This window comes from Pristiophorus japonicus, chromosome 1 (genome assembly GCF_044704955.1).
Source record: "Pristiophorus japonicus isolate sPriJap1 chromosome 1, sPriJap1.hap1, whole genome shotgun sequence".
Classification (NCBI taxonomy): domain Eukaryota; kingdom Metazoa; phylum Chordata; class Chondrichthyes; family Pristiophoridae; genus Pristiophorus; species Pristiophorus japonicus.
Window position 1 is genome coordinate 15,412,563 of NC_091977.1, and position 11,664 is coordinate 15,424,226.

Genomic DNA, 11,664 nt, shown 5'->3' on the forward strand with positions numbered 1-11,664 from the left:
AGAACGCGAGAGCATAATCTTAAAATAAGGGGCCGCCCATTTAAAACTGAGATGAGGAGAAATTTCTTCTCTGAGGGTTGTGGATCTGTGGAATTCACTGCCTCAGAGAGCTGTGGAAGCTGGGACATTGAATAAATTTAAGACAGAAATAGACAGTTTCTTAAACGATAAGGAAATAAGGGGTTATGGAGAGCGGGCGGGGAAGTGGACCTGAGTCCATGATCATATTAAATGGCGGAACAGGCTCGAGGGACTGTATGGCTTACTCCTGCTCCTATTTCTTATGTTTTTATTAATAACAAACGGGAAGAGAAGGCTCCATGAACATCCCCATCCTCAATGATGGCGGAGCCCAGCACTCAAGTCCAAAAGACAGAACTGAAGCATGTGCAACTATCCAAAGCTAGAAGTGCCGAGTGGATAATCCATATTGGCCTCCTCCTGACGTCCCCACTGTTGCAGAAGCCAGTCTTCAACCAATTTGATTCACTCCACATGATATCAAGAAACAGCTGAATGCACTGGATGTAGCAAAGGCTATGGGCCCGACAACATCTCGGCCGTCGTGCTGAAGACTTGCGCTCCAGAGCTAGCCGTGCCTCTAGCCAAGCTGTTCCAGTACAGCTACAATACTGGCATCTACCAGACAATGTGGAAAACTGCCCAGTATGTCCTGTCCACAAAAAACAGGACCAATCCAATCCGGCCAATTACTGCCCATCAGTCCACTGTCAATCATCAGCAAAGTGATGGAAGGTGTCGTTGACAGTGCTATCAAATAGCACTTACTCACCAATAACATGCTCACCGATGCTCAGCTTGGGTTCCGCCAGGATCACTCGGCTCCAGACCTCACTACAGCCTTGGTCCAAGCATGGACAAAAGAGCTGAATTCCAGAGGTGAGGTGAGAGTGACTGTCCTTGACATCAAGGCAACATTTGACCAAGTGTAGCATCAAGGAGCCCTAGTAAAATTGAAGGTAATGGGATTCGGGGAAAACTCCCCACTGGGTGAAGACATACCTAGCACAAAGGAAGATGGTTGGGGTTGTTGAAGGTCAATCATAGCCCCAGGACATCACTGCAGGAGTTCCTCAGGGCAGTGTTCGAGATCCTACCATCTTAAGCTGCTTCATCAGTGACCTTACCTCCATCATAAGGTCAGAAATGGGGATGTTTGCTGATGATTGCATGGTGTTCAGTTCTATTCGCCACTCCCCAGATAATAAAGTGGTCCATGCCCATATGCAGCAAGACCTGGACAACATTCAGGCTTGGGCTGATAAGTGGCAAGTAACATTCTCGCCACACAAGTGCCAGGCAATGGCTATCTCCAACAAGTGAGCGCCTAACTACTGCCCCATGACATTCAATGGCATTACCATCGCCGAATCCTCAACCATCAGCATCCTGGGGGTTACTATTGGCCAGAAACTTAACTGGACCAGCCACATAAATACTGTGGCGACAAGAGCAGGTCAGAGGCTGGGTATTCTGCGGCGAGTGTCTCACTTCCTGACTCCCCATAGTCTTTCTACAATCTACAAGGCAGAAGTCAGGAGTGTGATGGAATACTCTCCACTTGCCTGAATAAGTGCAGCTCCAACAACACTCACAAAGCTCGACACCAACCAGGACAAAGCAGCCCGCTTGATTGGCACCCCATCCACCACCTTAAACATTCACTCCCTCCACCACCAACGCACCGTGGCTACAGTGTGTACCATCTACAAGATACACTGCAGCAACTCGCCCTATTCAACAGCATCTCCCAAACCAGTGACTTCTACCACATAGAAGAACAAGGGCAGCAGACGCATGGAAATATCATCACCTGCAAGTTCCCCTCGAAATTACACACCATCCTGACTTGGAAATATATCACCGTTCCTTCATCGTCGCTGGGTCAAAATCCTGGAACTCCCTCCCTAACAGCACTGTGGGAGCACCTTCACCACACGGACTGCAGCGGTTCAGGAAGGCCACTCACCGCCGCCTTCTCTAGGGCAGTTAGGGATGGGCAATAAATGCCGGCCTTGCCAGTGGCGCCCACATCCCCGGAACGAATTTTTAAAATACACTCTCGATGGCCTTGACATCTTTCCTAAAATAAGGTGCCCATATTCTTTTAACTGTAGTCAGTACAGTAATTCTTGAAGGTTTAGCACTACCTTTTTCCTTTTGTCCTTTCTGCCACTCTTTCTAAAACCCCATTTATAATCAACTTGTACTCCCACTTTTAAAGTTTTGTCCGTCTACATCTCTAAGTCGCTCTATTTCTCTCTGGCACAATTTGAAGAAGAGTCGGGTATTCTCTCAGTTTTCTGACCAACAGTTACCTCTGACCAACACTACTGAAGGCAGATTAACTGATCATTTATTTGTGGAGCCTTGTCATTCACAAGTTACAAATTGTTTGCCGACAAAAGCACTTTGCTCCCCATGTCTCTTGATTCCCTCCACTATCTCAGTTAAGTGCCATTCATTTGTCCGTGAGTCTCAACAGTGAGTGCTGGCAAGCTATTCAGACATGGGGTCGTCGTAGCCAAGCCTGCTCCTGTCCTCACCCCAACATCAACGGTGCTCTGATACCGTTCCCAAATAGCCAATCTCCATCTGTGACAGTGAGTGCTGGCATGCTATTGTACCAGCAAGGGCATCACGAATGAGCCCAGTGCTGTTCTCTCTCACACACACGCTCTCCAACAAGGGTTTCTGTGCAGTGATGGGAGCGGGAAAACCTGTAAGATTTTTCCTCTCACCAACCCAAGGATCTCTCATCTTCAGCCCAGTCGTAGCACCCCTACTGTCGGCTCTCCATCAAGGATGGCTTGGTCACAGCCTGCCCTTTGCTTGATTGTTGTTCTGTTATCTTGGTGCTCCCCTCTCAGTTTAGGGGAAAAGGACGAGTGAGGTGATACAGAACAAATCACTTTGTTCAGTATTTATAAAAGGGTGTAATACTTAGTGAGAGGAAGGGCACCTGGAATACTGGGTTGTGCTGGAAAAATTCAAATTACCTGGTAGTTCAAATTAAGCGACTTGATGAAAACGGCGCATACCTTTCAGAATAAAAATTGAGTTAACTTATAAGTCAAGTTCAGAAACTCGTAATGAAAAGAAGTGTACAATACATGCTAAAGGATTTCAAATGTTGTAAGACTTACATTTATATATAGTATGTTTCACGATGTTCAGGATGTCCCAAAGTGCTTTATAGTCAGTTACGTTTTTTTGAAGTGTGGTCACTGTTGGAAATGCAGCAGCCAATTTGCACACAGCAAGATCCCACAAACCGCAAAGTGATAATAAGATAATCTTTTTAGTGGTGTTGGTTGAGGGATAAACGTTGGCTAGGACACCAGGGATAACTCCCTCCCTCTTCTTAAAAAAATGGGATCTTTTATGTCCACCTCTGAGGTTTAACGTCTCATCTGAGAGACTGCACCTCCGACAGTGCAGCACTCCCTCAGTAGAAACATAGAAAATAAGTGCAGGAGTAGGCCATTCAGCCTTTTGAGCATGCACCGCCATTCAATAAGATCATGGCTGATCATTCCCTCAGTACCCCTTTCCTGCTATAGAAACATAGAACATAGTGTTCTGGAGTGTCAGCCTGGATTTTGTGCTCTAGTATCTGGAGTGGGACTTGAACCCACAACCTTCTGACTCAGATGTGAGAGTGCTGCCCACTGAGCCATGGCTGACAATAGAAACATTGCAGGGAAATTCTTTAGTCTTGACGTGGGTATCTTGGTTTTATTGGGTTTGCACTCTTTGGTCAGATTATGCTTCACTTTGCAATACATTGGTCATTTAGAACACTATCCTTAATGTTGGTCAGCACACCATAAAACATGATTTGCTTGCTGTAGAAAGGAAATGGGAAAGAACAAAACCTATCTCAAGATGAGCGATGAGAAAAGGTTAGAGACAAAGTGTTTAAACGTGGGCCTCATCGATGACCTAGAAAATATTCAGTCGTGTATATATAGGTGCGGTAAGTCAAGGCATTAATTCAAAGTACAGTAAGGACAGAACTGGAAATTAGGGAGAAGTAAATTTAGAACATGTTCTATAGAAAAACTTCATTCAAAGTGCACTAAATGTTTGCAGTAATCTATCAATGAAAATAATAGAGGCAAAAACTCTGGTTATTCAAAATCTAATTAGATGCATTGGATGTGAAGCGCTTTGTCATCCTGAAGACACTTCAAAATTTTTACACTTTTTGTGCTTTTTTAAAATGAGGGATGCCGGTGTCAGGGGATTGGGACATTTTGCATTTCAGGCACCCATCGCCAGCATCAAGCACTCGCAGGCCAGGAATTTGATATTGCTTCCACTCTGCCCCAACCAACCGTGTGCTTGAATCGCAACCCTCGCTCGGAAGAGCAGCCCTTGCTGCCCCAGTGTGGCATTTTTGCCCTTTCTTTATGCCAGCCACCCAGGCGCCATCATCGGCGTTGCCACTAAGTGCTGACGTTGGGTCTGTTCTTTTGCTGAAAGAGTTGGATTGAGACAGCCCAATGTGACTTCACATGTAGGACTCCTCAGGGCCAGCAGACAGGGAGGGTTTTCATTCCATTCGTCCGTGCTGGATTTGAGACCAAGGTCCTGGAGATGAAAGACGTGCAATTTCTTGCCTTTTTTCCTAAGTGGGAAAATTAATGCAGTAATGGCCCTTTCTCATCCCTGACTTTTCCTCTTTTAATTCTACTTATGTTCTGGATTCTATGTATTAAAATTCACCATTTTTTCCCCCCTCAGCTTACAAACAGCAAGAAAGCACTAACTGGGGAGAATAATTTCACAGATACAATGAGGCATATGCTGTCATCACGACTGAGCATGCCTGATTGTCCCAACTGTAACTATAGGCGCAGGTAAGTGTCCAGAGAAATCCGCTTGGTGGGGTGGGATCAAGTATTGCAGCGTACTAAATATGTAAAATAAATTGATGAGGGCTGAATTCTTTCTTATTTGTTTTCTCCCCATGTACCGTGTAGCTGTTATCCTTCCTGCCATGGAGGTGGGGAAGGCTCATCCAGGAATTTACAAGCTGTGTATCAGATGCACTCGTCTTATTCAGCTGGCCTTCTCCCACACTGCTGTATATAATCCCTCATTCTTTGCTGCATTGTTAGTATTTCTCTCGTTATTGGCAGAAGTGCTCTCTCTTCTCCCCGTATTTTATTTCTCCTGCTATTTACAGGTCTGGTTCTGCTTATTCAGTCAAGTATCCGCGCGCCTGTTTTCAGTCCTCCAGTGAGATACAGTTCCGCAGTTGATGCCCGGCATCTCGCCCAAGTACCATTCTTCATGAGTGAGCCTTGATGACGAGTGCTAGCAGGCCTTTCAGCCATGGCGAGCACAATAGCCCAGATTGATCCAGCCTTCAATACTGTCGCTGGATAGCGATCAGAATTAGGAAATTATGCCAGTTTTCCCCCTCTCTAACCTCGGAGCGCTGAGGTCAATTGTAGTGCCCCCTACTGGCTGAGGTCAGTTAATTCAGTAGACTAGAACATAAGAATTAGGAGCACGAGTAGGCCATTCGGCCCCTCGAGCCTGCTCTGCCATTCAATATGATCATGGCTGATCTTCTACCAGACTAGGCCTATATTATCTGGAGTTTAGACGAATGAGCGATAAATCTCATTGAAACATTCAAAATTCTTACAGGGCCTGACGGGGTAGATGCAGGGAGGATGTTTCCCCTGGCTGCGGAGTCTGGAACCAGGGGTCACAGTCTCAGAATAAGGGGTCGGCCATTTAGGACTGAGAAACTTCTTCACTCAGAGGGTGGTGAATCTTTGGAACTCTCTACCCCAGAGGGCTGTGGAGGCTCAGTCATTGAGTATATTCAAGACAGAGATCGATAGATTTTTGGATATTAAGGGAATCGAGGAATATGGGGATAATGCTGGAAAGTGGAGTTGAGGTAGAAGATTACCATGATCTTATTGAATGGCGGAGCAGGCTTAAGGGGCCGAATGGCTGACTCCTGCGCCTAATTATTGGCCCAGAAATCCCAGTCGGCTGCTTCCCGTGGGCGATCGGGTAAAAACTTAAAGAAGTACACTTACCCGAAGCTGCTGCACCCGCGCGAGTTCCCGATCCCGAGGCCTCCACTGACTGCGTGTCGCAGCGCGTGCACGTCTGGACGTGCGCAGGGTTGGAGCTGCAGTCACATGGCTCTGGGGAGCCAATCAGTATGTTCTCATTCATATAATGGCATCTCTAAGTTGGAATTACCATTATTATGAATGAGAACCACGCCCCCCCCCCAACCCCCCGGCCAGGAAACACACAATAAAAAAAAAGACACTACATATATAACATTAATTTAAATTAGTTATTTATGTAGAATGAAAAAATGTTAATTATGCTTTGAAATAAATTTAACGTAGTGGGCAGGGTTTTAAAAAATAAATTTTTTTTTTAATGATTTAAGTGTGTTTTCAAACTCTTACGCCCGTAAACATAGGCTATGCACCTACTTTTATCAGGTGCAAGCGATTTCAGGACATTTGCTGGGCAAAATATGGGTAAATACCGCAATCTTGCCCATGCAAAAGACCTGGTTGCCGAGATACGGAGGATTTGTCAAGCTCCAGCGTGACAGATCGGTAAAGCCGGTTTTCAGCGCATGCGCATTGTGTGCTGAAAACTGGCTTTTGCGCGATGCGTTCCCGGGTCCATACACACTCCGTACGGACCCGGCAGGCCGGTATTTCTGCCCCAATATGTTCTTATGTCATTCAGCAGAGACTGGTGGTAATTTGAACCTAACTCACCTGGGGGAGGGGCGAACCCGTGGGATCAGGAGCAATGCTGGTTTTATATGCCACCCAATATTACTCTTCTTTGATTTCAGTGGGAGAGTAAAATCAGGCTGGTGTGGTGTAAGATCTGCGTTGCACCCGATCCCATCGGTCTCCCATTTCCCGACGGGCGCCATTGGGTTAAAATTCGCCCCGGAATTAGCTTGAGGCTTTCATTGTTTACGCAGCTCTTGTAGAAATAATTCTCCATTCCCCAGCACCAATGTCCTCACCTGACCAGTCTAAACTTCTCATGCCTCCCTACATGGGAGCGATTTATATATATATTTTTTTTAAGTATTTGGCATGGCTCCATTCAATCCAGCAGAGTGAAAGGAGCCTTTCATTCCACTAATTGGAGCCAACTACAAGCCCAGATACGATAAGTGAAAAGACGGCACACTTAACTCTCTCTACCACCCAGTCCCCTGTGAAATTATTCCCAACACAAAGAACTGATTCAGGTGCTTCAACTTTGTTTTAACCTATTTGTAGGTGTACCTGTGACGACTGCAGCCTCTCTCATATACTCACATGTGGCATCATGGATTCACCCATTCCTGACGACCTTTCTATTAACACATTACCATTGCAAGTAGCATCTGCTCCGGATTATCTCTCGGAGATACGCCCACCTAGCATGTCATCTGCCAGCTCGGGATCTGGCTCGAGTTCGCCAATCACGATTCAGCAACACCCACGGCTCATTCTGGCTGATAGCAACTCAGCCCCCACCTTGTAAGTGCTCGGGTCCTTGACATTATATGTGATGGTTTTAATATTGTGTGTCAATTGTTGGTGGGGGGGATTGGCAGGGGTGGAGGTGGAGAAGACATTATTCTTAACAGAACCATTTCTGTATATATAATATTATTTAATCCAGTCATTAAACATCGAAACTGAATCAAAAAACAAACACCAGGAGAAAACTGCTTGTAGCAGCTAGGCTCACTTAGTTAACTCTCGTCTCTGGGTCAAAAGATTGTGGATTTGAGGCATACACCAGGACCTGAGTTCAATCGACTGGAAATCCAGTGAGTTACTGAGGGAATGCTGCACTGTCTGAGCTACCGTCCTCCATATGAGTTGTTACCCTGTCTGCCGGATCAGAAGGAAAGAACTTGCACTTACGTCGCTCCTTTCACCACCTCAGGACGTTCCAAAGTACTTCACAGCCAATGAAGTGCTTTGGAAGTGTCACCACTGTTGTAATGTAGGAAACACGGCAGCCAATTTGCAATAACCCAAAAACAGCAATGAGGTGAATGACTAGATAATATTAGTGATACTTATTGAGAGTTGAATATTGGTCCAGGGACAGGAGAGAACTCCTTTGTTCTTTCAATAGCACCAAGGGATGTCCTAAGCTTGAATGCCTTACTGCCTAGCCATATCATGCCGTTGTTTGTTTTGTCTTTCTCCTCAGTGGCAGTGACGATGAAGATGTGACCCCGTTATCGGCCAAATTTGCTGATATTTACCCACTCAACAGCTACGATGATGCAGAAGTTGTAGCCAACATGAATGGTATCCATGGAGAACTCAACGGTGGGGGTGAAAACATGGCATTAAAGGATGAGGTATGTGAACATAAGGAAATAAAAGTTGGGACGGTGAGAAAAGGCCCATCCCTGTGCTACATTAACCCGGCCCAGAAAAATATGAATAAGCTCAGTGTTTCTACCTCCATTATTGTGGACTGACTGCTTGGCTTGAATTGTTAGAGAGCTCTTGTTTCACATTTATTTTTTCCCCTCGGGGTAATTGTTTCGTTTGGGATGAGCCAAAAGCTTGGGGTACCTGTAACTGCACAACTCTTGTACTGTGCTCAGGGTTCCTTTTCTGACCTTTTCTTTTTGCTCCCTCTCGTTTCCATCCAAACTATATATAAAAAAAAAACCCATTCGAGAAACCAATAAATCGGAGATGTATTTTGTTTTTGCTTGTTTTCTTTCTGTGCTCATACTCTTTGCTTGTTTCTTCTCCATTTTTAGGATCAGGAAAGGTAATTGGGCCCAACAAGCCCGTTGATTATTCATTGATCGAGGCTGTTGCTTCGAACATAAGAACATAAGAAATAGGAACAGGAGTAGGCCATCGAGCCTGCTCCGCCATTCAATACGATCATGGCTGATCCGATCCTGGACTCTGGTCCGCTGCCCATAAACCCTTATTCCCTCATCAGTTAAGAAACTGTCTATCTCTGTCTTAAATTTATTCAATGACCCAGCTTCCACAGTTCTGTGAGGCAGCAAATTCCACAGATTTACAACCCTCAGAGAAGAAATTCCCCCTCATCTCAGTTTTAAATGGATGGCACCTTATTCTAAGATTATGCCGCCTAGTTCTAGTCTCTCCCTATCTTATCAGTTGATCAAGCCCACCTACCTGCATCTTTCTCCATCCCTTCTCTTTTCTTGATTTGAGGGTGGAGAAAGACATCCAGAAATGAGGGACAAGTTTTTTTTTGAAAGAATTAACAGAATTAAAGAAGACAAACTAAGCATCTTGGTGACGGCAAGCTTGAGTTTGAAGTGTTCATTTGAAGGAAGGGAGCACTGAGGGGTGACATACAAGGCAGTGTCCACTGTGGTGCCAGTTAATTCCAGTGCTTGGTTCCAGGAGTGTTCCTAATTGAACAGTAGTCTTTGTCTCTCCTCTCCGAACGAGCAGTAGCCACTCTTTGGCTGGGAAATGAAGCTGCAGCTGCCCTTCAGTATTTGGATGCCCCTGTGGTTTGTCTGGCAGTAGCACTCAATGTGGTGCGCTGGTGTTGGAGCGACACAAATATTCCTCCCAGTGGGAACCAGCTTTGAAATCAAATCACAAGAGCCCCCAAAAGTCCGTAGGAACTCTCCAGCGGCTTAAGTGCCGGAGAACGGTCACCGGGAACCTCCACCCTTAACCCAGTCTAGTGACTAGGGTTGGCGGAATATTTCCTCATCTCCCTATGTCTGACTATGACCCCATCGGTGTGGGTAATGTGTCACAGGGTAGCTTCAAGAGATGGACCCAGCACAGTGGACGATTGTTTATTTTTACATGGCGGCCGATCTTTCTCGTGATGCCAGCATTTTCCCCAGCGAGTCCAGACGGCGGCCGAGGCCAAAACCCCCAAGTTTCCTGCACAGCTGCCGTGCTGATGGCTTGGCATGCCTCATTGAGCCCCGCATACCGAGCACTCAATGTAACGCAGGTCGGGTGCAAGGAGATTTCTAGCCTGGGAATTCCTTCCCTTGACCAACGCCTTTGAAGTGGGGGGACAGTTGGAGATTCCACTCCAAACAGGCGTGCATCATTTTTTCCCCAACCACCTGCTGGTGGAACTGTGTTGGGGTTAGGGCCTGGCATGTCCAGGTACTGGTGGAATTTGTGGCTTCTGTTCTGCATCCTTGGCATCGGGAGTGCACCGCGAGGGGATCACTAGCCATCTCTCTATCTCATTACTGTTTGTGGGAGCTTGTTGTGTGCAACTCGGCTGCCATGTTTTCCCGCGTTGCCACAGTGACTGCACTTCAAAAGTAGGTCAATTCTGAACCTGTGGAATTCTCCACCACAGTTCGTTAGATATATTCAAAAGGGAGTTGGATATGGCCCTGACGGCTAAAGGGATCAAAGGGTATGGAGAGAAAGCAGGAATGGGGTACTGAAGTTGCATGATCAGCCATGAACATATTGAATGGTAGTGCAGGCTCGAAGGGCCGAATGGCCTACTCCTGCAACTATTTTCAACGTTTCTATGTTTCTATCCTGAGGTCACGTAAGGTGCTGTATAAATGTAAGTGCATTCGTTCTTTAATGCCCTTTTTGGTTTTTCACGTAAGTCTCCCCAGGTAAGCAGCACCAGTAGTAGCTCTTCAGAAGTTGATGACGAGGATGGTGATGATGGAGGGAGCAGCAGTGAACCCCTTGCATCTCATACGGAGGAAATGCCCGGGAAGAGAGCAGCTAGGAAGGAAGATGTGAGAAGGGACAGTCCACCGCCATCATATCCCAGTCAGCAGGTACTCATCGAGTTGGTAAATAAGAAAAGAAAACGGTTAATGTTTAAAATGTGAAATACAAAACACTGGAAATAAAGCAGCAGCCAGTCAGCCTCTGAAAGAGAGAAGGCGGCTTCATGTTCAAGGCGTAGACGCGTCCTCTCACTTGGTCGATACAAAGATTGAGAAACTAGTTATGAAGACGGATACATGGTCTGTACAATTACGATGGGTTCTGATGACGTGAACAGGGAAACAGGAGAGGGTTTTGGTTAGAGATCCTTTACGCAGTGGATTGTTGAAGCATGGATTGCTTTGCCACACTTTTGAGCCTGAGATTATTGCATCTTCCAAGAGAAAAATAAACGACGTGTTTATTTGCAACAGTAAAATGCTCTGATTGGGTCACCTTGATCACATGACCTGATTGCAGTTTGGTCCCCTTGGAGGATGAGACACTCCCAGCAGTTTCTCTGGAATGTGCAATTCGAACCACGCTGCCTGCGTAATCGGTGACTTTGCAAAGTGTAATTCGAGGCATTCTGACTACTGACTCCAGACAGGAGTTCACTTTGAACAGATGGGACTTACTCTCACAGGTTAAGGTCACCACTACTCCCAGCCCAAGTTCCAGCCCCATTTCCCCCCACCGTGCCATAGATGGGGTATTGTGTGCAGGTCACGGATTGGTAACCGGTTCATTGGGTATGAAGTGAATCGTGACAATTTCACGACTTCCAGATTTCATCAACGCCAATGATGTCACTTGTCACACACGAGCGTTCCGAGAAATTGATCAGGTGTAGGGGGAGGAGAGGTAATACGTGGTGCGGGTAGAAAGGGCGAGAGATCCA

General features: G+C 46.1%; 1 protein-coding gene across 1 annotated transcript in view; it reads left to right on the forward strand.

Moving 5' to 3' along the window:
- The window catches only part of fam193a (family with sequence similarity 193 member A), a 292,373-nt gene that overhangs the window by 230,588 nt on the left and 50,121 nt on the right, over positions 1 to 11,664 (forward strand). Inside the window, exons 8-11 of the mRNA XM_070877089.1 lie at positions 4,771 to 4,886; positions 7,323 to 7,565; positions 8,254 to 8,407; positions 10,652 to 10,831. Coding sequence (XP_070733190.1) covers positions 4,771 to 4,886; positions 7,323 to 7,565; positions 8,254 to 8,407; positions 10,652 to 10,831 — 693 coding nt within the window. The remainder of the gene's footprint in view (positions 1 to 4,770; positions 4,887 to 7,322; positions 7,566 to 8,253; positions 8,408 to 10,651; positions 10,832 to 11,664) is intronic.